Genomic DNA, 24,541 nt, shown 5'->3' with positions numbered 1-24,541 from the left:
GCAATAGTGCTACACACGTCCCAACAACAGGACATCTTCTTGCTTGTGAGCATCTCCGTCTCCTTGGTTCCTTGTGGTGGAGTGGCTCATGCCAGCAACCAGATGCAGGGCTTTATATGAGAATCCATAGGTGCAAGCTCCCTAAGGTGAAGTTCTTGTGCACTTAGTTAATCAGCACATTTTTGTCTATACTGGCACCTCTCAGAACTTGCCACCACACAGTTGTTTGAAAGACAGGGGGCAGGAGCATGAGAAGATGCTTTGGATAATTAACACAAGCATTAGCTCACCCTCTCACTGAGAAGGAGGAAGACAGATTATGTGAACTCTAGGCTGACTTAAATTACTTGGATTAAATGACAAAGTCCCTGAACATAAGTAACAGGTTGTTTTAGTATTGGTTTGACTAGGCGGCAGAGAGGAACACCCCCTGTGAGGGACAAGAGCATTGCCCCGACTTGTGGTCCCCTCCTTTGGGTGGGTAAGTTCTCTGCAGGTGGCCACATGCAGAAAGGTGTTTTTTGCCATATGCAAGGCAGAGGCAACATGACACTTGCAGAAAGCTGACAAGTCTTCTCTGTGCGCTGATGAGCAGGAACTCTTTGGAGATACTGAGCGAGCCTGGCTCAACTGTGCTCCACTGCAGGTGCTGCCAGGCAAGTCTCCAGTTCCTTCATGCCAGCTCCAGGTCAAAACGTTGGTTGGGTTTGGTGACTCTTTGCGTGCTCAGTAATGAGAGGTGATTTTGCATGCGGTGGGCTGGCTGGCAGGTTTTGCGGCAGTGACATCCCTTGGCCCTCCTGCCAGCTTGTGCAGCATTGCACTCCACAGGCTGTGGTGTGGAGATGGTGGCTTCGGTGGAGGGACCAGAGAAACCTGCTTATCCCTGGGATGAATGCAAAAAGCCTCAGAGAGATGGTCTGTGGCCACAGGAGGAGGCAAGAAAAATTGTGCACACATGCTGGCTGTTTCTGAGGGATGCTGTGTGATGGGGTGGGAGGGGAAGGCAGCCTGGGGGCTGTCCTGAGTGTGTTCTCTACCAAGAGGAGGTTGTGTTTGTGGTCTCAGTGCAATGGAAAAGTTGTGAGGAGACAGGTTCCCCACACATTTCCAAAGGGCCACAGCAACTGAAAGATAAATGGTCCCATGTTAATATTGAGCTTGTAGACACAGTCTAGCATTTAGTAGTGATGGATGTTGGTGGTGTGGGCTGTAGAGTCACACGGAGAGTAGGACTTTATAGTCCTCTGTTGTATACTGTGATAGAGGAAAACTGCGAGACTGTCCCTTGGAATAGTGTCTTCTTGCCCGTAAAGTTTTCCATTTGCACTGTGGAAAAAAAACACAATAATTTTATCTCTTCCTGTATGGTAAGGACTGGTTGATATTGAAGTCCACAGTACCCTTATTAGTAGGAAAAGAAATAAAAAACATACGAGTATTTGAGATCTTGTTTTTGGCACAGGAAGCAGTATTTAGGGCTAGATGGGGACAAAGCTGATCTGCTGGTGGAGCTGCCTCATGTAAAGATACACTTTCAGCTGGGACCAGCATGGAATAGCTACATGGGCAAATGCTGCTAGACAAAAGTCTTTAAATTTAGTTAGCAACTGTCCCACAGTATCACGGTTGCAATGCATTCCACCTTTTTGTCATATCAGATTTATAGTTGTTCTATGTATAGCATCTCAGACCTAAAATCAGAAGAAGAGACAGACCAAGATTTGGCTGTCTGCCTCTAAATATGATTCATGTTTGTGCCACTGCGTATCAACTGTCACCAGAAACTAAATTCTTGGACACTTTGCTGAAGAGTTAAATTTGTCTGTTTACCAGAGTTTGTGCCTTAAAATCCGTGCAGCTTGTCTTAGATGCTAAGTGTAAATGAGATCATAGTACATTTAATGAGCTGTTTATAAACATTATTGATTGGTTTATTCATCTCAACTTTCAAATTTATCAGCCTTTATATTCACTTTAAATAAGTGAATTGATTTCAGAGTATTGGGACCTGCGGATGTGTTTTTACAATTGTTGTTCAGTCTTTAATGCTTAAGGCGAGCGAGTGAAAAGGATGCTGTGTTCTGCCTGCCATGCTGAGTGAACAGGTGTGATTGGTGGTTTATGGATACGCTGTAGAGAAGGTGGAACCGCTCCTTGTGCCAGGCACAGCAGCTCCGGGGTTGTCAGTGCTGGGAGGCCACAGGTATACTGCAGCTGGCAGGCATGGATCATCCCCACTGTGCAGTCATTCCTCGCCTAACTTAACACACGTTTTTGAAGACTCTTCATTTGTTACTGGTGCTGGATTCAGGTCTTTGTCATGGTGGATGAAAATGCTGCTCAGCACATGTTTTGTTTCCCTCTTGAAGAATGATTAGACAGAACTGCTTCAAAACATAGACATCTCATCCTTCCCACTTCTCCACAAGAAAAATGTGGGTAGCCCAGTTGCATCCTTTGGGTTCCCTGTCACAGCAAGCATTACAACCAACAGCAATATCATACTGGCCTGAATTCATGTGCTTTCATGTGACTCATTATTCACTGGCATAAACCAAAGGGAGTGTCTTCCACATCACCCACCAGGAATTTCAGGTATAAAATAGGAAAGTGTTTTGTTTTGGTTTGTTTTTTTTTTTCTTTTCTGTGCTGGATTGTGTTTCTTTTTCTAGCAGAATTTTTTCTTCTCAAGTATAAACAGAGACAGGTTTCTAAGTTACAACACTGTGCAGCCTTCTAAGTGTTTTTTTGGGGGGTTGTTTTTCTGTAATGTGATGACAATGATGTTGTCAGGAAAGACTGCAAGAAGATCTGCGTTGTCTGAGACTGTCTGGAGGCTGCTGGCTGTGTGGGGACCTTGCAGCACTGTGTGATGGCTGTCATCTGAGCATACCTGTCCATGTCCAGGCTCACAGCATGTGAGGGAAGATCACACTCCTGCACATTACACATGGACCACTAAGTCAGCAGACTGGACAAACCAAGAAGATTTTAGCCCAGTTCTATATGGACAGGGTGTCCTTTTTTATCAGGAGTGACAAAAGCACGCCACCTATGATGTACAGAATCCATATATAGAGGTAATTTTACTAATGAACACTGATCCTGATAGTGAGAAAATAGTGAGAGTTGCCACGGCTGGCTGACAGTGAGTCTGCTGGATCTTGGAGAACAGGTATGGCTACCTAAAGTCCATAAGGTTGGCCTGATGTACATTTGGATATTTGGGAGGGCTGCTGCCAACCTCTGGCCTATACTAGGGAAAGCTGTTTGTTGCAGGTAAATTTTGTTTTGGTTTATTTCTTGCCTGATAATAATTACTAAAATTGAGGTTTCCCTTCTCGTGTTAGCTGGTTATTATAGGCAAGCTTGGTTACCCTGAGAAAAGTATTGAATGTACTTAACCACATTTTATAAGACCATTCTTAGAGACAGTTTTTAATAAGATGTTATTCATTATGAGGGCCTTCATATGATGAGTATACATGAAAGGGTTCAAATTAGGGCAAGTAAAATGATCTGGGGATGGAGTTGCCTTATGAGCTGGGAGAGAAGATTGAGGCTTATAAAATCACAAATGGTGTGTGATAAACTGAATCTGCACTGATGTTCGCCAAGTCCTGCAATACAAAAATTTGGTGGCACTCAGTAAAATTTGTAGGACATCAGTTTAAAACAAGAAAAAGGCATGCATTGGGTATTGGCAGCCTGGGACTTCCTGCCCTAGGAGGCAGCAGAGGCAGGTGGCATCAGAAGGGTCAGAAAGGGCCTAGTTGAGCTCACAGGTGACTTAAGTGAATATTGAAGTGACATGGTAAGGATTTGCCTTCAGACATTCCCAATCCAACAATTGTTGGTGCTGAGAGAGCAGAGAAGCACGGACTGTAACTCATAATCTCTTGTTGCCAGTATTGAAAACAAGATCATCTATATGGACTATTTGTCTGGTTCCACAGGATGCTTGTTATGTTTGTGTCTGCTGGGTGGTATTTTGAAATCCAACCACTGTTACTTAGTACCGGCAAGTTAATGAGTGTCTTGTGTAGAACAGCTGATTTCTTTTCTGGATCCTCCCGACCTACTTGGGATAACTCCATATGAAAGGAAACTAAAACCCAACAGCAGATAGTAGAGCATTGCTGTCACTGCTGGCCAAAGTGACAGAGCAATACTGGAGGAAATTCAGGAAATCACTGGGTTATTTAGGGTAGCTAGAAGGATTGAAAGATTCTCATGTATGTCATTTTTCTGAGGCGTTTTCTGTACCAAAAGCAGCCCAGTAAAGCCCAGCTCCTATGCAGCAGGTAGGTGACATGGGAGCATGAAGCAGAAGCTTTGTAGAAGGGGAGATTAAGAGGGGACCATTTTCAAGTATGCTGAAGAAAACCCCTCAAACCCTTATGTTACTGAAGGTTGTACATTTACTCTCTGCTTGCAGAAATAACAAGGCAGGCAGGCAGTTTAATGTTGTTCTGCTTAGGCAGGGGGAAGACAGTTTAGGACATACCCATGAAAGTGACTAATGGTTAATTCCAACATAATCTGAGAATTAGAGCCTAGCATTGCAGTAATTGGGAGTTTGTGGTTCAAAAGCTATGAAGCTCAGGGTCGGGTTTGATTGGTTTTGGTTTTGTGGCAGAAGGGATGCATATGCCCTGGCTAGGAGCACTCTGACTGTTCTCTGGTTTGCTGACTCAGGTCCCAGAGTTTCTGAGCCATCATTCTCCTCTTAACAGAGCTTAGCTCAGCTTTCGCCTGGAGCTCTGCTGTAAAGAGACATTTTACAGGCCAGTGCCTTAAATGGAAGGAGTGAGGAAGGTAGGCAGGTAAATTCATGCTGACCATAGCCATATCTTGTTAATTAACTTGCCTGTTGAAAGGATTTACAAGGCTTCTTTTGCTCCCATCATACTGCACATCCTGCAGAAAAAAAGCATACAGTTGTGAGAGATTACTTTTTTTTTGGTGTTGGCTTAAATATAGTCCAAAATAAATTGCTTGTCATATTGCATATAGTGAGAATCATCTCTGTATCATCTCTGCTGATGGCAGGTGCTGAACCACAACAGACGGCTGCATGAGAGAGGCTGCAGGAAACACTGATCCCAGGGAATTTTTACTTTGGTGCTTTAGGGTGGCCTAGGCAAACACCTATGCTAGTGATGTAGTTTGTTCAGTTAGTAGCGGCAACTGAATTTAAATAGTTTTGCTTGTGATTTGGATACAACATTAAAAAGACATTAACTCTATAAAGTATGTAAATGAGTGAATTGTTACATGATTAAATAATTAAGTGAAACTGAAAATTATTCACAGTTTACCCTTATCTTAAAGTTGACCGCTCTGCATCTGACCTGAAAAACATCCTCATATACCTGCATTCTTACCTGTTTTTTAAGTAATTTTTTTAATCTTCCTTACAAACGTTGCCTGTTTATTGGCCACCTGTTTTGATAAACATATGGAGAAGAACACAACTACCAGTAAGGGTAAGATTGAAAAGAACATACCAGTGAGATACACAGTCATTCTCCCAGAGTAGATCCAACCACAGATCAACTCCCCACACACTTTCTCTTTTGCTGCTGCTGACTTCAGCCCTTGCTTCATTTAAATTGCACCTGGCATATTTAGTTGAGGATATGAATTAGGTTGCCAACATTCCCATTTCCTGCAGAGATGCACAGGTTTGGGAAGTGCTGGCCCCTGTGGCTAAGCAGGAGGAAGGATTTCCAATGCCAATTTCTTCTTCCAACTAGAAGAACTACCATCCTTGCGCTTAGATGCATTTTGCATGTCTCTTGGCTCTTCTTTGCAAATGTTATCAGTATCTTGCAGAATGAAACTGGGCAAGTTCTACTGATGGGATGACCTGCATGTGTGGCAAAGTGTACCAGTTCTTCCTCGAGGGTTGCGTCTCGTGGGTAGACTTGTTCTGTCAAAACCCTCTATCCCAGGCCTATTTCATCACCCTTTGCACTTACTGGACAGCATTGCAGCGCTGGTTTCCCTCATGGGACCATCCTCTGACCGCATCCATCTGAACAACTGGGAGCCAGTACCTTTGAATCCCGCACAGCTCTGCCCCACAATGCTCGCGCTCTTGGTCCAGATCTTGCGAAGCAGCGTCTTAGTGTCTCAGCCACGCTCACCCTGTGAGTGGTTCAAGATATCTGCAGATCTGGAGCTTGTGTTGAGTGGTTGGTGTGACTGTTTACTCTTAACAGTCTGTGTGTGCCATGAGAAAAAAAGTTATATGCATATCTACTTAGCCTGAAGCCCCATTGTCTGGGAAGCCAAGGCCTATCTTGAATCCCACAAGCATTTATGCATCACCATTTCCCACACATGACGGCAGCCCCTGGACAGGAGGACTTTCATGATTGCTTTTCTGGGTTAAGAGCTGAGTTCAGTTTCTCTCTTCATTACTGTGTTGCCAACATGTCACTCTATAACTGCTCCTAGATCAAACCTCAACTGTTTTCTATCTTAACCATCTCTTGCACATATCAGGCCGAAGTGGGAGCCTGGATCTTCTGCAAGGTTGGTGTATCTTCAGTCTGCAGCTCTTCTGCGTGGATGCCAGAACAGATGTGTATTTACCAAGATATTGCTGGTGCAGAAATACTGGCGTAGGTGTAGGTGAACTGACAGGATGCAAGACAAAGAAGAAGCAAGGTTCTTGTCCCTTGTGACTAGGACAGGATTAGGACATAGGCTTCGTGTTCTGTCTAAAGAATCACCATTCTGGAAAAACCTGTAAAAGCTTGGGTGTCGTGACAGTTTGTAGAAACTGAGGATCATGTGTGTTTAAGGTTTCTGCTATTGAACCTCAGGGCAGAAGAGAGTTTGAATATCTAATTCAAAACACTTTAAACAACTGCTTCGCTGAGCAATAACGCTTCATATAGCTAGTCTCTGCTTGCTTTGCATTTGCCCTGGGGTCTGCAAATCATGGTATTCGCAGGCAGGCATGGAGTGAGCATGTAAAAACACATGGGCAGAAAGTTGAAGAGTTAGGAATTGAATATATAAGCTCCTCTACCAATTTTCTTTTGCAAGGTGTCTGTACTGGAGAACATGTTTCAGTGTGGAGCAGGTTGTTTTCCTCCTCTGTTTATTTCAGCTGGTCTCCAGTGTTGTCCTGTGCCTTGCCCACACAACACACTTTTGTTGAAATGCAGCGGTTGGGGTGTGTGTTGCTGGAGAAGAACATTCAATGCCTTTCTAAAAATGGTCCATGCACATGCTGGTGCAGTTTCAGAAATCCAGTTCCCAATGCTGTGTCTCAAAGCAGTGTAAATCGCCTTCCTCCAAGGAGTCTGCTGCGATAGATCAGAATTTTTCCATACTTCGACAGCTGTTTAAAAGGCAGGCTGTCAACTGCAGTTACATTTCATCTTAAAAATAAATAAAAAATTTAATTTCTTCCACTTACCTCTGTAGCATATTATGAGACTCCATGTTTTTATCTTTTTTTTTCCTGTTAGATGGAATTTGCTTCCTAAATTATTGTATTAATCCTCACTTAAGCTCAGAAGCATGTTTGTTTTAACTAAAGATGAGTTTGTTTCTCAGTGGAGGTACTTAAGCCTGCACCACTTTGAGAAGTGTACCCAGAAGGGAGTTTGTACGAGGTCAATTACATCTCTCTAAGCCACAATAAAATGTAGACCTGAGGCCCTGTTCGTGCTTTCAGCAGTGTCTTATTAATTTTATGTCAATCCTACCTCAACTACATTAGTTTCTCATCATTGGGAAGCTCTTCCCATGCCTGCCTGTGATGGTGACTAGTGTTTTTGAAACCGACAGGATGAAGCTTACCACATTTTACTTCTAAACCCATTACGAGTTTCCAGGCATGCCATAGCGTGGGTTGTAAGCCAGGGCTCACTTCTGCAGTTGACCTGCTCTCATTTGGGACTGCACTGCACCTAAAAGACGTGGGTTTTCCACGAGGCATGCTCTCACCCATGTGTCCATACCCATCCTCTTGTCCAAGCGTTAGTGCAGCGGGTGGTGTGAGCAGCGTTAGCTCAGGGAGCTCACTTACATCCACCCCTGCACAAGTGCTGACACAGGACCCTGGAGGACTTTGGCTTTTTTATTCCTGAGCAGGCTCCCTTGAGCTCTCTGTGCTTCTGGTGGGATAGGAAGCTGCAGATCTGCAGAACATGAGTTGCCCGGTAAGGCGAGGGCTATCTGAGACAGTGGGGGTATTTTACTGTGCTTTGTTGGTTAGGTTTACAGTGGTACAAGCCTTCTGCTTCAGCAGCGTACAGTAAATATATATAGTGAAAGCAAGCAAGGACACCTCGTGCTAGTGAGAAGCACAGAGCTCTGCATAACAAATTAGAGGCGGGTGAATTAATTCAGCCCTGTTTACCCTTGGGTGCACTGGTGGGAGTGTCTAATGTCCAGCTAAGTGTGGCCTGTCCTGAGACAGCGGCTGTCCTGAGAAACTTAACATGGGGACGGATGAAGATTTTCAGTAAGCATTCATTGTGACTCGGTAAAAGTTGCCTTTTTTGAACTTAAAGCATAACTTTATGTCCTGATGGGAATGATATTTTAGTATTTCTGCCTTTGGAGGGAAGTAGTTAATATTTTCCTAAAAGCTCCCAGATTTCAAGCTTCAGTCCTGGCTGCAAACTCAGCCAGCAACATGCTTTTCTATTTTTATTTCACCATGTTTCATTGTTTCAGAAATCTGATCGTTATTGTTATGCCTAGAATCTTGTAATGGGCCTCTTTGCGTCATAGTCTGTGCTGGATATCTGCTTTATTTTGTTGTTTGTAGATGTTTGCTTGTACAGTCTTCATGATAGCTTCATGTCCTGCCCTCCTTTCAGCAATGGGTCATAAATTTAAGAGTATACAGCAGAGCTTGGGGAGGAGGAGTTGCAATGGAGGTCTTTCTGCATTCTTGGAAAACTGATGTCAGGATTGTACTAAAAATGGAGTGATTTGTGCTTGTGTTCCTTGAAGGGGAAAACTAAGCTGTATTAACCCATTGTGATGGAGCGGTGTCACTTTTAAGAGACAGCTGCTTTATCAGTTGGTAAACCTTTGACTCAGATTCGCATTGTGCTTGCATTAATTCATTTCTGGATTTTCTTTTCCTTTGCTAATCTTCTTAGCTTTTAAATACTTCCACACACGTACTGTCAGAGCCAAATCAAATATAATTGGAAAAATGTGACTGGTTTGTTGAGCAGCTGTCAGCGTGAGTCAGACTGGGGTCGGTGAAGCAGGGTGTTCTTCGTACACCTAAGCTCCACCTATTTGAGTCAACAAAATAAAATGCTGTTTGGATGGTAGAAAACTTGAAGCAGAGCCAAGAGGAGGTGTCTCTGCAGCCCCAGAGGAGTCAAACCTGTTGCTCTGAGGATGAGCGCTGTGGTCAGGCTGCCCCCATGGTGGGCAAGGAGGAGGAGCTGGAGCCCTGTGGCAGACCAGGCAAGGCTGGCTTTGCAGAGCCAGACAGCTGGTCCCAGACCTGCTGCTGGTTTTGCTTCTGCCTCTCGCTTGGCGGTGACAGCACCCTTTTCCTGTACCCCCAGCCTGAGGGTCAGCCAGGCGCTGCTTCTTGGTTGAATCTGCCACATGTGGGTTGAAAGAAAACCGGACACCCAGAAAACCTGTCACTGCTGGGACCTGCAGGGGATGGTCTCATGGTCCGCCATGCACGTCCCAGCCCAGGGTCCGTGATGGCTTTGGTCCCCGACACAGGTTCCAGGCAGTAGCTGCCAAGCTTGTGAGGTGGTGGGGATACAGCCGGTGGTTTGTACGCGTCTGCTGTGGGTCCTTCTGTCCTCACCTCCCCTGGGACACATCTGAGCTTGGAAATTGCAACTAGTCCCCTAGCTCGCTGCTACAGCTCTTCCGTAGGTGCTCTTCACCTAAAAATCATAACCTTTGGGTAGTTTAAAACTTACACAGGTGCTAGCAAATGTGAGGAAGCTGCTGTGGTACAAGGAGGCTAGGGACAAAATGCAAAAAAGCTCAAAGCAGACCAAAAAATCCAAGGCCAATTGCACATTCAGCTGGGCGAGGACAGATGCAGAGCAGTGGTCCTCCTTAGGGATTTTCAGAGAGCCACAATTCAGCTTCCGATGCCAGGAGAGCTGTGCGTTTTGTGATAGATAGGCCACTGATTAAGAGGAACATAAGTTACCGGTAGAGTGAAGTTTGCACTGAAGATAAGACCAAACACTCATAAATGCCTAATACTTAACCTACGTGACTTCTTGAAACTGTCGGTTTTTAACTGCCTTTTTCTTGTCTGTTTCAGGTTGCATGTCTGGTTGGACTTGACGCATGGCATTTGCATGACACCTAACAGCCTAGCTCTGGATGTGTCACTGAACAAACATGGCCTACGCAGCAAATACTAACGGCAGCGCTACAGGTAACTCATCGGGAACGCGCTTCCCGCCTTGGATTATTATTTTAAAAAAAACAAAACCCAACACTTTTTTCTTAAATTGTGGAAGTAGAAGAAAGTGAAGTCACAGTAGTTAAAACTAAATACTGAAAACTAATTTCCTGGTGGATCAGAGCCTGTCTGTTCCCCCACCAACCCAAATAACCTTTTTAATATTTAAAGCGTGGAAAGTTGTTTGTGAAGATGTAAAGGCTGGCGGGCGCTCAGTCGCTCAGGATGCAGAGCTGTCTGCGTTCATGGACCTGCACTGGCCTAGGGGTTTGCTCCAAAATGTCCCATGATTGCTAACCTGTGTCTGTAATTAACGTAGGAGATTCACCGGCTCTTACACATTGAATCCCCATCCCTTTGTGGTCACCCTTACTGATCAGGCTGATTTTTGTTTCTGGCTTCTCACCAAAATATAAAAGCATTTCCCAAGCAACATTAGGAGGGAAATGTCCATTTCACTTTTTCATTATTTTAAGAAGCTCCTGAGATGTCTGTTTTGTTTTGGAATAGATCACTTGCCATGTTCAAAGGTTGCTGAGGATGGCTGGTGGGTCAGGAGGGGGCAGAGATTGCAGAACGCTTGATAAATGCACAACAGCAGCGTTCCTCCTGCGGTTGTGTCAATATTTTCCCGTCCTCCCGATCACTGCACAAACATAGCTCTAGCCCAGTAAAGCTGAGGCTGCTACAGTGGGGTTATATGGAAAATTTCAAGTGCATGGCAGGAACTTGTGGGTGCTCTTTCGCGATCTTGTAATGTAGGTATGATAGGAAGTGGATTTGTCACTGAAGGTGGGGGTTGCTGGGACCACTTTGAATATCCTGGGAAGGAAGATTAAATACCTTTTTGCTGTTCATGTGAACAGAAATTTCAGCTTCTCCCTGCTCCCCAAAGCTCATGCAGTCATGTTAAAATGCTACTGGCCAGATCATGACATACACGTACTGAGAAGTGCCTTATCTGGTGGGTTTTAGCACCGACCTTCTTTGAAAGTATGTTCTGGTACAGAAACAAAGCTTAAATTACTTGCTGTGCTCAGTGTAGAATTGTTCTAATTAGTGCAAGGGATTAAAGCATTTTGTGTGCAGGAAATTAGAAATATGGAGTGTCGTCATCTGCAATTTATGCAAAACAAGAAGTATTTTTTAAAGGCTAGTGGAAGTTACATGAAGACATTTGAGTCAGTATTACTTGTTGATGATTTAAAGTTAAATTCATCAATGATGTTAAATCCTGAGACCACAGAAAAAGGATATTTTCTGTGTCCCCTTCCCCCGTTTTTGTACAATTATAAGTATATTCTCTGAGGAAGAAACTGTATTCTTTTGTAATCCTTTTGAGAAGGCAGACTTCAAAACCTCTTCTGTGTGACTTAACTGTAGCTGTTTACTGCCTAAACCCCCCACATAACTTGACTTTTTTTAGTAATATGCTTTTAACTTAAGTCATGCAGAACAATTCCCTCTGCTTACAAGGAAAGAAAAATTGTGCATGGAGTGTTACTGATTGGTTTATTAATTTCCTTTCCGCCCCCACCGCCCCAGTACAATTGTCTGTTGGAAACGTTGGTAGGCTGATGTGTAAGCCTAAAAGAAGCTAAATGCTTGTACTGGGGATGAGTTAATCCAAGACGAAGTTTTAGTTTCAGGATTGTTATGCAAACAAGGCTTCTTGGAGGGTAGAAGCTGTTTGTTCCCTTACTGGTAGAAAGACGCTGTAATGAATTGCAAGTATTTAATTCAGAACTAAATTGGAAAACATTTTGCAGAGACTGTCAGGACTTGTTGGCTTTGTAAACCCTTGAGGCTGGTGTTCTAACATGCAGCTATGTATGCCCGTGTCTCCAAAACCTCAGCAGTTCATAATGGACAGAGTATTGGGCTGCAAATACCTGTGATTTGTTATCCTGCTGTGCTGCCTGAGAGAAAATGCCTTTGGATGAGCAGGAACTGATTTGGGCGTTGGAGGTATTGAAGCAAGTTTCTTAATTGCATGGAGCTCTAAGAGTGGAAAGACAAATTTCAGGGGTGGTGTTTTATGCACCCTCTGAATCTATCAGCAACAGGAAAAAGAACTAGAAAGACTTGTTATGGACTTCTAAGCTGCGTTTATGTTACTTGGGTATTTTGGCAAGTCTGACCACATGTTCAGCTGCATTCAAGTACAAGGTGACTAAGGAGCAGTGGTTTGCTTTGGTTAGCTCGAGAATGTGAGTACTTACACTGTTAAATGATTATGCCTGTGTGCCATTCGGTGAATTTTTTCAGTGTACAAGCCTATATAGACTAATGCTGCTGCAGATAAAATCTATAGAGGAATGCTTGAATTTGGAACTTGTTTCCAGGAAAGGATCAAGCTATTTTGCATTTGTATAGAGATATTTTTAAAAAATATGTTTATGGGAATTATATTTGCTGTAAATATTTTCAGTGAGTGTGTATGTGAGATGAGCTACAAAGCAAGAGATTATTGTGGAAGCATCTATCATAAATTTCTCTGTCTCTTCCGTATCTCGGTAAAGACATGAACTTTAAATGTAGCGGATGATAACAGAAGCTGTGATTTAGACTGAAGTACTGTTTGTCAATAGTTTTGTTTGCTGCTGACTTAAAGTTTTATCTCTCTTTTCCTGGTATCATTGCACAGCAGTCTTAGAGTGAACTGTATTTCCGTAAGCTGCAAAGTTATTTGTTCATACATTTTGGAAGCTGGTTCAGAGACCTGGTATTGATTTTGGACTAGGCTCTGCCACAGTTTTGCTGAAAATAGCTGAAGTCTCTCTGACAACTAGTGATAAATCAGTGCTTGCAGAAAAATTTCCTTTATCAGTTGGGTGCTGGCTGTTTGCTGTTTTCAAGCCTGCCCCAGTAGCATGTGAGGTTACTTACTGCTCAGCCGGTAAGCTCAGCAGGGCTAAGGGGTGCAGCTGGGATAAGGGGTGCAGCTGGGATAAGGGGCGCAGCCGAAGTCCAGAGCGCGTCACGCACTCGTCCACAGAGCTGCAGCGGGAGCTGGGAAATACCCAGTGTCCGTGGGGAGATTCTGAGAGCCTGGACTTGTTTTGGTACACGATACAAATTAATTTCTCTTTGCATAGTACAAGGAAAAAAAAAGGAGAGTAATTGTTTCTCGAAATAGTATTAGTATCTTCATTACCCACTGGGTGAAACTTCCAGTAATTGTTAGCTTCTGTGCTTGCTAGGACTGATGCATTAATCATCTATTTAATGAGGCTCTGCAAGCATTTGTGTAGTGGTATCTGTAGAAAGATCCTCCAGTCAGCTACAAAGAGTACAGTAGACACAAGCTTAAAACTTAGGAGCCTAAAAGCTATGGGGCAGTTTGGAAATACTTCTGGCTGGATTTTCATTCCTTTCACTAATACTTGATTTGCTGAAACTTTGTTTTCAAAACACATGCTATGAATGGTGTGAAATTCAAGTCCCATTCCTTTTATTCTGATGTAGAAAACTAGGAAGCAGCAAAACAAACACAGGAGACTGATTTTAAAAATATAAAGGATTAAAAACTGTATCTGTTTCTAACCATAATAAAAACACATCTGTTTTATTTGACTTACCCAAGCACCTCATGCTCTGTATCCAAAGACCTCAGATTTGTCAGTCAGCTCTTTAACAAGGACATTAAAAAAAAAGGTTTTAACAGAAGAAAAGCTTTGGTAGTTTTCCTGAGTGGGGCAGGCTGCAGGGGTCAGTATAGCAAGGCTGTTGCACAAACCCTTTACTTTGCTGTAAAGCAAATGCATTTTGTTTTCTGTACGTGGAGGCTGAGATTTCCCTGATTCTGTTTTTCCTTCTGTCTGCACCTTCCTCCTCACTCTTGTTTAAGGATTTGTGTTTCTGTGCCTTTCCATACCACTTTTATCATGCTTCTACTTACAGGAGTGCTACATCTTACATGGATTCATTTGCACTGCTTCTCTGTGCGCTTTACCTCCTTCACATTCCTACACAGTTCGTAAAGCAGTGGCATTGTAGCAACCCACCCTAATTTTTACTGCGGTTGTCTCTGTACCTGTAAAGCAGAAACTGCTGCTGTGATAGCCATTGTGCAGGCATCAAGTGTCTTTGCTCCCAGTGCACTCCTCTCAGCCTCCTGGGGACAGGGAGATGTCACCCCAGCAGACCTGGGCACACTCCTCGGCTCTGCAGAGCAAACCACGGGTAGTTTGGTGGCAGATACAAACCGCGTTGGACTGCTGGTTCCCCTGCAGCAGCCTGGTGTCCCTCTGGTTATTTTATATATGCACAGTTACTCTGCAGCACCCTCTGGGCTTCTGTTTAGATTGTATTTGAGTGGTTTTCTTGACTCCTAAGTGAAATTACAACTGTGCACCAGTTAGTCGGAGAATGAGGCCATTACAAGAGGCTGCTGCCTGAATTAATGTTTTTTTGAGATATTGATGTCAGTGTGACTCACAGGACCAAATGTTTAATAAACGTGTTTTCCATCTGCTGGCATATAAATGCTTAAGCAACTGTTGTAAAGGAGTATGAAAACCCCTGTTGACTTATTAACCCTTTTTATTGAAGCAAATAAGTAGAACACATGTTTTCTTAGAGTAAATGTTTTTATAATACACATCCCCTGCATTGATTCCTAACAATTCTTACCAAACATTTGTAGGCACACTTTCCTTTCAGTCACTGGATTATTTAAGTTGGAGTCTCTCCTATGATGTGATTTTCCTGATGCGTATAATCTTAGGCAACATGCGTTGAGTTGCATAATTTCCAGCCTAATGGTCCGCAGCCTGAGAAGAAAGTGCCGTGCACTGCAACATTTCTACTATTACTAATTTTAGCAGAATATCAACCAGTTTTCATTAGAGACCTTCAGTCAGTAAATGAATGGGAAGTGTTTGATTGCTTGGTGGCAGTCAGTTTGATCGAGTCTTTACTCCCGAGTGTTGCGGTGCCAGCCACATGAGCCCCGCTGACCGCTGCTCGCCAATGCTTTCCTGCAGGGTGGGTGTCACCGAGGTATCATTGCAGTGCTACTGACACCCCAGCTCTGAGCTTACCAGCTTTAAATGCATTGAGTTTGCTTAGCAGATGCAAATGACCTGGGTTCAGGTGAGTTTGTGTTTTTACCAAGTCAGCCGTGCAAGCAATGATAATTTGGTTGAGTCAGGGCTGTGAAATGAGAGGCTATTTAAGCCTGGGCTTGCTCCCCTACCATGCTCTCTGCTCCAAGCCTGCATCTGATAACCATCAGATTTAATGGAGATGAGTGTACACCAAAGGTGTGCTTTGGCTTGGCAGCTGGTGGAAGACTCCTGCCATTGGGAGAGCCTGCTGAATTGCCATGTAGTCTTGTGCTTTCTGGATGGGCGGACAGTCTGCAGCACTGTCACTGGGATCCTGCTCCTGCCTCACCCACGAGTGATCTAGTGAGTCACGCTGGTGGTGCCCAGTATCTAAAAACAAGCTAGGGTGGGACCCTGAAATCTGTGGGGTGAAGAGTGAGTGAGCCTCCAGAGATTTCACATCAGCTTTATCATAAGGCATACCAAAATTTCCATCAATATGCTATATACACTCACTGATACCAGATCTGCCTTAAGGACAGATGACTGGAGATGGAGCACATGATCTCACAGCCAATGCCAACTTTCTAATTGAATTAATACATATTTCTTCTGCAGTTGCTAGTTGATCTCTGTAATCTAAGGGTGGATTTGCAGCTGCAACAGAAAGCTTGAAAACATGTTTACTTGCCTTTGCCCGAACCAGAGCACTTTACTAGACCACAGAGGATCAGGGATCCTGCATCTTCTTTTACATAGAACTTGTTGCTGGAAGAATGCCCTTAAGGCTTGATTTTTGGGATCTGCTGGAAAGGGATAACCCAGTCTTTAGAAATGTAAATTGGATGTGATGGGACACAGATGGCCCGAGACACAAAGCCATGTAAGATCCAGATGCTTTGCAGAAGGACAAAGCACCGTGGGAAACGGAACAGATTTAATTAGTTTGTCTTTTGTTCAGAGATTAGTGTGGTTGTGTCTTGTTCTGGATTACCTTCTGCAGCTGCCCAGAAGCTTCTTACATCTCACCTACACAGAGGACTGTGTTTATTCCTCTCTGACGCAGGCTTTGCTCATGGAGTAAGGCATGCTTTCCTTGTCTTAGCTGTTGAGATGCACTTGCATGGGCAGCACCTGGACCTTCTCAAGTGGCCTGCTGCTGTTCCCTGTGGAAACACATGCCCTCTACAGCCTTGGAGGCAGCTAAGGGTGCTGATCTTGTATTTTAAAGTCAATAATGCTCCAGGGACTAAACAGGCATGGCTTGCTGTTTATGGTACCCTGCAACCTCACTGAACTGGAGGTGATTAACAGTGATAAAAGCCCTTAGGTCTTGTGATGGAAGTCACTACTTTGCACTGACCTGGCAGCAGTCTGGTGAGAGGTGCCTGTGTGGAGGAGCAGCCCGTGGGGACGGGTGAGGGGCAAGCTCCGGTAGTGGACACCCAGGTGTCATGAGAAAAACACCAAGAAAAAGCTTTTTCCAGACTTGAAAAATTATTCTCACTCCATCTTCTTCCTTCCCCCCAGTCTCAAGATACATAACACAGCAAGTCTTCCTGTGGCCATTTAACCCAAAAGAGTGTATTTTCCTCAAAACTGTTCTACAGTATTCCTCACTCCCTCCCCAGATTCTCCTGCAGAAAGCAGTTTATGCATAATGCATATGAATCTCCTCCCTGTGGGATGGGAGGGGATTTTGTTCCCTTTGACGGGATACAGTCCCCCGGGGAAATGGCTCAGATGGAAATAGTCTGGTTACAGCTGGTTGTCTTCTGTTTGTGAACACTGAGTGCCTGCATTTATACATGTTCCTTGCAGAAGGGTTGTTGCTGAAGCAGAAATCCTTGGGAAGCTCCTTGTGGTGGCCAGCTCTCTGCTCCCCGCCTTTGTGCCATTTGCACGGCTTTGGATTAGAGATGACGGAAGGGCAGCCCTTCCCATATCATGTTTTCACAGCAGTTTTAAGGGCCGAGGGAGCGCTGGAGCTGCCCACGTTGGCATTGCTGTTGTATCTCCATTTCCTTCCTCTGAAACACGACTCCCCTTGGTGGCAGAGTAGATTCCTGCCAAGATGTCCCCATCTGACCAGTTCAGAGCTTCTAGACAGAAGTGTGGCTGTGGCTATCCTGCCCTTTCTTTCTCCCATTCCCTCCTCTGATTTCATCAGGAAATCACACTTACCATATTGGCTAAAACAGATGGCTGACCACTGTGGGATGCAGCTTTCAGTGTGTGGGACTTAGCAGATCAGCTGGGTCCAAATAGGGCTCTCCCCCCCCCATCTCTCTACCTCTTTAAGACTCCTCATAGCATATGCTCAGTCTGCATTAGGTAGTCTCCTGAGATTTTTCTTCACCTGACTTAACACACTATGAAAAACTACGTGCTCAGATGCTCTGAGAGGTAGGTGAGAGTGAGATACCATCATATTCTTCATGCTTTTGGTCCATCCTTCCCTGCTTAAAAACCTTCTGCCCTGTAAAAGTAGTTAATTTGACCTCCTGTCACAGCCCATCCCTTTTCTTGCTCCATTTCTCCTAAGTTATCTCACATTGTAATGAGTGTTTTCTTTACTTGTCTTCTCATTTTTTTTTAATTAAGTAGCCCTATATGTTTTTTCTTCATAACAATATGTTGCTTTCCTTCAACCTACAGGACCAGTCTGTGATATTTCGGTATTGCCCTTCAGTATTTGTTTGAAAGCAAGAGAGAGAGGATGAAGGGAGGGGGTGGAAACTGTTTTTAATAGCTATGTTTGAAGGTTTGGTCAGATTAGGGTGAGGATCAAATTAACTGGTAATTGGGAACAGATTGTTCTCCCTATGTAAACCAGACATGGCTGGTCAGGAGTTGCTGAGGGGCACATTTGTTGATATACTCCTAGCCCCTTCCCTACCTTCTTTTTACAAAACCAACCCCTGTGCCTGAAGCACTGTTGTATGGGTTACAGAAGGTCTAATAATAAAAAGAAAACAGTTGTGCAATTTAGCTGCTGTTACTGGAATTTCAGGTCTAATCCTAGCAAACAGGTCAAGTTTTAACACTTCGTGTACACTGCTTGATAAAGCTGAAGTGTGCAGCTTTCAAAAAAAAAAAAAGGCACAGTGCAAGAAACTACAATAAAATGCACGGTTGTGATTTAAAAAGCGGACTGAGATGTGCATATGACAGAAGCACAAAGACAAGATCAGAGCAGTCAAGTTTCAAGGGATTACAAGGATCAGCAGTGTTTTTTACTTAGTTGTCCATGGCTAAGCTCTTTCTCCCCTTCTTCTGCCTTCCTACAGCAGAAATTGTGATTCTTAAATTTTAGGTATTTTTTCCATATCTTAAGTATAAAAGTGAAAAAAAAAAATTTAGAATCGTTCTCTCCTGCTCCTGTCCTCCGTTTTCCTACGTGGAGACGGGTGTCACATAGCTTGTAAGCTTGCCAGTACTTGAATGTGCTCACAAGGCTGTGCATCCACTGCGTGGCCCTTTAGACTGTCACCATTCTCCCTTGCCATCGTTAGTTACAGTCCGGTTCCCCTCCTCCGCTCTCAGACACCCTGTCTGCCATCGTTTTCTCCTTGTTTCCTTTTTGTTCCCTGATACTCCTACGGGCCCCTTTCTCCAGTGCTTCCTCTCCCCAGCTCTCCCTGAAGATGCAGGGGGACCTCTCCCCAGGTGCAGTGCCTGCGCCTCCCCCCGACGCCCAGCCCTCCGCTGCCTCCCGCTCTGCCTTCAGTGCTCAGAGGCTTCCTCACCACCTGTCCTCAGTGCTGGGCAAAATGCACTGGTGACGATGCTGGGAAAATTACTTCCTCTCTCCCTTTGCAGGGAGAACTTGTAAGGCTGCAACTCCACAAGCATGTGCATGGCTCAGCCAGACATCTCATCCCGTATCCCTGTAGGACAAGACACCTGGTACAGCCAAGACCGTGGCAGCAGGAGAGACCTCTCTGTGCAAAACCTGAGTATAGCATCTCCTGTTCCACTACAGCTTTACCATCTCCTCTGATATTCCTGCTGTGTGGTGTAATACACACAGTTTATCACCTACACGGCACATTATTAATGATAGGCATGCATAGTCTTGCCCATGGATCGCCATTAGTTATACGTGGCAATTGTTTTTTCCCCAGTCTGTGTAGCACTTTCCTTGCCCCCAGCCTTTTGTATCATCAGTGTGTTACTGTGGGTAGAAGTGCAGTATTTCTGGATTAGTAATTGTTGCTAGAAGTCCATGTTATTTGATTGCAGAGTCTTGATCCCAGAGGGAAAGAGATGCCTGAAACTGTAGCCTGTACAGTCTCCCTGGCAAAGCTGCGAGTTCCCTCCTGCCTCTGCCCAGCTGGGGAGGTGGGGGGTGACGACTGAGGGACACTGGTACCTCCCACGCTGGCAGGATCCTCCACCTGACCCCGAATGACTCAGTCTGCATTTTTCAAATGCACCAGGAGGCAGTCTCTGGGCTGACACGTCCGCTTGAGCTCCCAGCAGGCAGAAGTGCACTTTGCATCCTTGTCTGTGGCGTAAGAAGGCTGCACATGTTATTTCCAGATTTGAGAAAGCATATCTTTCTTTTACAGCCATGGATTTTTCCTTTCTCTTGATTTCACATTCAGTGTCATTCACTTTTCATTTCTGTAAAATGGGAAAGCAAAGCTGACCCACAAAGCCATGCTGGGAGCTACAAACCAGGTTGCTAGCTCACTCAGTTCTACCACCCCAGAACAAGTGAGTATGCTTGACCATTCACACACACACACACAAATCAGCAAATGTGAAGGCTTGGATGGTCTAGTTCTTCCCACAACAAAACATTTCCAAGGAGTCATACTGGGAGAGGAGCAGAGATCTCAACTTGCCTCATGACATACAAAACACCAAGGAGTCGAAGGCTGTTCTCTGTGAAATTAGACCTGGTGGACACTTAACAATGAAACGGGGTGCATCTTTCAGTTGCCTCTGTACTCTGGGTGGATGCTAACTAGTGAGGGACCTAACTGTAGCCTGTGAGGTCTCATATGGAAGTTGTGTTATGTAGTCACTAGGTCACATTAATCATCCATAACTGTGTCTCCAGGCACTTGACCAGTAGATCTCCTTATAGTACTAACACATCAGCTGCCCTCTGACATTTTGAACCTATTTATTGAATACCTCACAGCTACCCTGAAAATACACATTTGACACTGTGACTTAAAACCCATCCTGGGCCACCCCTGGCTCAGGAAGTCTCTCAGTCACAGGTTTCTGAAATCTGAGAGGAGAAATGTTGCTGTATGTTTACTTTCTTCTTATGCCCTTCCAGAGGCATCCGCTAGGGAGGAGAAGGTGAGTAAGCCAGATCAGTGTTAGGTCTGACCTGAATAGAGAGTGGGTTTTAAATCTTTCTGTAGAAACTGGCTGCCAAATTCTGAAAGGCTGTGAAGAAAACAAAACAAAACCCAACCACTACGGCAGTGTCACCCCTCCGTCCCAAAACAAAATCCACCAAAATAAAACCCGGAAGAACCTCATATGCAATGTTCATGAAAATGCAACATCCATGGTTTTGGGAGTAGGAACATAAACCTGAGAGTGGTGGGTCAGGCCAAGCTCTGCGCTCCCCTGGACCAGACTGCTGTAAATCATTCAGTTCTTTCCAAGCAGAGCCACTCCAGTGCTGAGAAGATGGTCTGTTGGAGGCAAAGAGCTGTGGTTCATTCATTGCCTTTCACAGATGCATTGTGCCCTCTCTGCTTTTTGTTTTCAAAAGCGGTGTGAAATAACCTGCCCTTTAGATAAGAATTTACCATCTGGATGGCTGTCCACACACTGAACCTTACATTCCCTCCTGCAGACCAAATCAGGGGTTTTGGTCACTGCGGAGCTGTGCTGTGACCTCAGTTTTGTTTCTACTGTAAACAGGAGCTGAATGAGTTTATTTGGCACCATAATGGTCTCAAAGGCCAAGAGAATAAATATGCGTGTGCTTTTTGCCTTTAGGTTTTACTGGTGCCAACCCAGACATGTGCCTCCATATTTGACTTGCTGGGCCAGGGATGAAGTGTTGATACATGTTATGGCTTATTGCTTGCACTCGTGGCAGGTCTTTTTCAGCCTGCCTATTTGACCAAGCTTCGGGGAGAGTCCACTGAAGGTGTGTGACTTGATGCACAGCTTGTTCAGATGTCAAGCCCTTGCAACCACAGAGTAATGAGAAACAGATGGAGCACGTGGAGAGAGTTGCTAAAATCTGTTCTTCTCTAAACAGGATATCATGCTCTCTTTTTTTAGAAAAATGAAATCATGCAATTTTAGAGATTCTTTTTTTCTCTGAGCAGAATTCTAACTCTTGAGAGGGATGTTTCAGCCATGTCTTCTATTCTCATACTGTATGACAGAAGTCACTTTTTTTCATAGCAGAAAACTAAATGGGTATTTTCATGTTTTCCCCTTCCTGGTATGAGGAAGCTGCTGATGGAGCTACAGATGCCCACCAGTAACACCCAGTGCTGCTGTGCACTGCTTGTCCTCAGCCAGCTGGTCACTCGCTCTGCAGGTCCAAAGACCAGCTCTGACGGGCAGCAAGCACACAGCAGTGCCTGCAGGCTCTGGCCAGTGTTTCAAGGGCTGAATTGCTTCTCTTGCCCTGAACAGAAAGTACTGGTCATATTTCAGCTGCCTTAGAGCTTTTCTGTCTTCTAGGAGAAACTTCAAAGCATGGTTAGAGGCTTTTCCCAAAGCATTGTTTATGGAAAGCTGCTTTTTTTTAATGGATGGGCTGGTTAGAGCAAAGACCAAACCCAAACCAAGCTTGTGGTCCATAGATGTAACAAGTCGGCTAAATCTAGAGATCCTCCTCAGGCTTTTTTTAGGAGCTCATGTTTTATAGTGACTCGGAGTTCAAGGAAATAAATGTAAAATTACCTAGAGGGCAGGATCTAGTTTATAGTCCAAAAGCTGGTGCCTGTAAGTATTAAATATTACTTTGCTTCATATTAAATACCACTGAAGCCACTAGACGTGTTCAGGAAATGCTTTTATTGTAAGTCTGTGCTATTTTAGCTGAAAGCACTGAGGAGGACTTGGATCTCTCTCCTGTCATTTCAGCAAAAGATCCCACTTCTGCTTGAAGCACGACTCTTCCAGTCTACAGTGATCTTGGAAGTTATTTCAACAATTCATGCTACTGTTTTTCTTTCCTTGTAACTATTGTTGGGAAGCTGGATGGAAGGCATATTAATAAAACCCTTCCACTTTAGTTCTGTGAAGTCTTAGGACCATTATCCTTGTTAAATTGGCCTCTCTCCTTGCCCATTCACCTTTGCAGTCCTTGTTTGGCTGTACTACAGCAACTGTTGTTGCAAGCAGAGGTTAAGAGAGATGGAGCTGAGGCCTCTGAGGATCTCTTTATGATGCTGAGAAGTGACCCTCTTTCCATCTAGAATACCAGTCAACTTTTCTCAAGTGAATACTTGAGATTATGTGGAAACAAAAAAACTGAGTACAGAAAAATCATATGTTTGTGGATCATTTCGAAAGTGCTTGCACTAGCAGGAAGGTTGTCTCATTTTATTTTGGCTGTTTCAGAAAAAAAAGACAACTGTGTCTGTAACTTTATACTAAACGTTTTTATTTTTATCCTTCAAATTATAAGTTGCATTTGAGAAGAGTAAACAAAACAAGATTGAATGTAACACAGGCAGAATTGTGGTGGTTACAACAGAGGTAATTGTTCTGCCCAAATTATATCAATGAACCTTTCTGTGCTCGCAGTCCACATGTGGGAGTGAGAAATGAGGGGGGTGGGGATGAAGGGCTTGAGGAAGAAAGGCGAGCGGGTGGCAGAGAAGTCACCTGAGCTCTTAATTCCCTCTTGGGAATTAAATCCGTCTTCATCAGAGAAAAAAATATTGTTTTTGTAGCATTTTTTTGGTACAGTTCCTTTTCTCCTGCTGTCCATTTTCTGTAATTTAACCCTTGGGGAGCTGGAGGCATCACGCAGCATCTGACGTGCTGTGAAGGAAACCACTGGCGCAGCGCTGGGCTGGCTGCCGGGCTGGGACTGTCTCAGGAAATTCCAAATGAGTATAAATAAATGCTCTGTAGCAACCTCTGGGCTCCCTGCCTGCTGATGTGTCAGGAATACGCACTCCCTTTAAGGCAAAGGAAAGTGTGCTTCAGACTTAATTTCCTGAAAAACCAAAGGCGGCGAGGTCCGAGGGTCTGCTGCTGGGTGGATCGGTGAGTGGGACTCTGAACGGGGCGGGGGGAGAGGTGAGGTGCTGAGAAAAGGGATGGTAGGCACCCAGGGTAGCACAGCCGAAACCAGCCCCTGCTGTTCTTATAGGATATTAAGTTGGGATGGGATTTTCTTCCGCTTTTCAACAGTGCGTGATTATCTGGGTTGTCTCGCCAGTGCTGCCGTCTGAATCTGAAGGGAGTTTGCACTTGCTGTTTCACACACCTCTAGTAGCCTCTGGTTTTGTTGTTACATACAGAGTAGTTTATTTCCTTCAACAAATGAAGGTTTTCTAGTGAGAGATGGATGTTGTGAACGCTCAAGTGAAGGGTGCGCTGCACCTATTTACTATAAGACATCATTTCAACAGCAGAAGGGGTAGCTGTTACCCTTCAAGTTGCTAATTTTGAATACTGTTCATAGGCTATCAATTACAAGCCACTGGTTTTATCTATTTAGAGTGTGCATAAAGAATTATTTCTAATAATGGCCTTTTCTGTATTTTCTCTCATAGTCACTTTTTGAACTTTTTGGAGAAAATCAGTTCACCAGTCTGAACTTATTTTAAGTGCAGAGAAAAAGCTTTCGGTGTTTTCGGAAAATGCAAATTGCTTATGCTTTTGAAGTTTGGAAGGCAACACACGTCTTATATCATACAAGGAATCAGTACTAGATTAATATAAAAAGGGGTAGGAGGGAACAATTCCCGGTATTTGAAATATCATACTGATTATGCAGCATAAACCATATTCCCTATGGAGGTAAGCATGTGACAAAATAATGTCCTTCTAGGACTCATAAATATAAATATTTGTAGAACCATTCTTGCAGAAG

The 24,541-nt window shown here is 44.1% G+C and overlaps 1 protein-coding gene across 8 annotated transcripts in view; it reads left to right on the top strand.

The window, feature by feature from the left end:
• KANK1 (KN motif and ankyrin repeat domains 1) overlaps window positions 1-24,541 on the top strand; it is a 128,786-nt gene that overhangs the window by 67,328 nt on the left and 36,917 nt on the right. For 6 of the 8 annotated variants that reach the window (XM_065047257.1, XM_065047259.1, XM_065047260.1 and 3 more), the window contains one exon: window positions 10,298-10,414. In XM_065047257.1, the coding sequence (XP_064903329.1) occupies window positions 10,378-10,414 (37 nt within the window). In that variant the 5' untranslated portion in view covers window positions 10,298-10,377. Of the gene's footprint in view, window positions 1-10,297; window positions 10,415-12,445; window positions 12,652-23,562; window positions 23,710-24,541 lie in introns of those variants that run through there. The other 2 variants (XM_065047262.1, XM_065047265.1) reach the window with 2 other exon arrangements.

The sequence above is a fragment of the Columba livia genome, chromosome Z (genome assembly GCF_036013475.1).
Source record: "Columba livia isolate bColLiv1 breed racing homer chromosome Z, bColLiv1.pat.W.v2, whole genome shotgun sequence".
NCBI classification, from domain to species: domain Eukaryota; kingdom Metazoa; phylum Chordata; class Aves; order Columbiformes; family Columbidae; genus Columba; species Columba livia.
The sequence above is the reverse complement of the archived record's forward strand: the minus strand, read 5'-3'. Positions and strand labels throughout refer to the sequence as shown.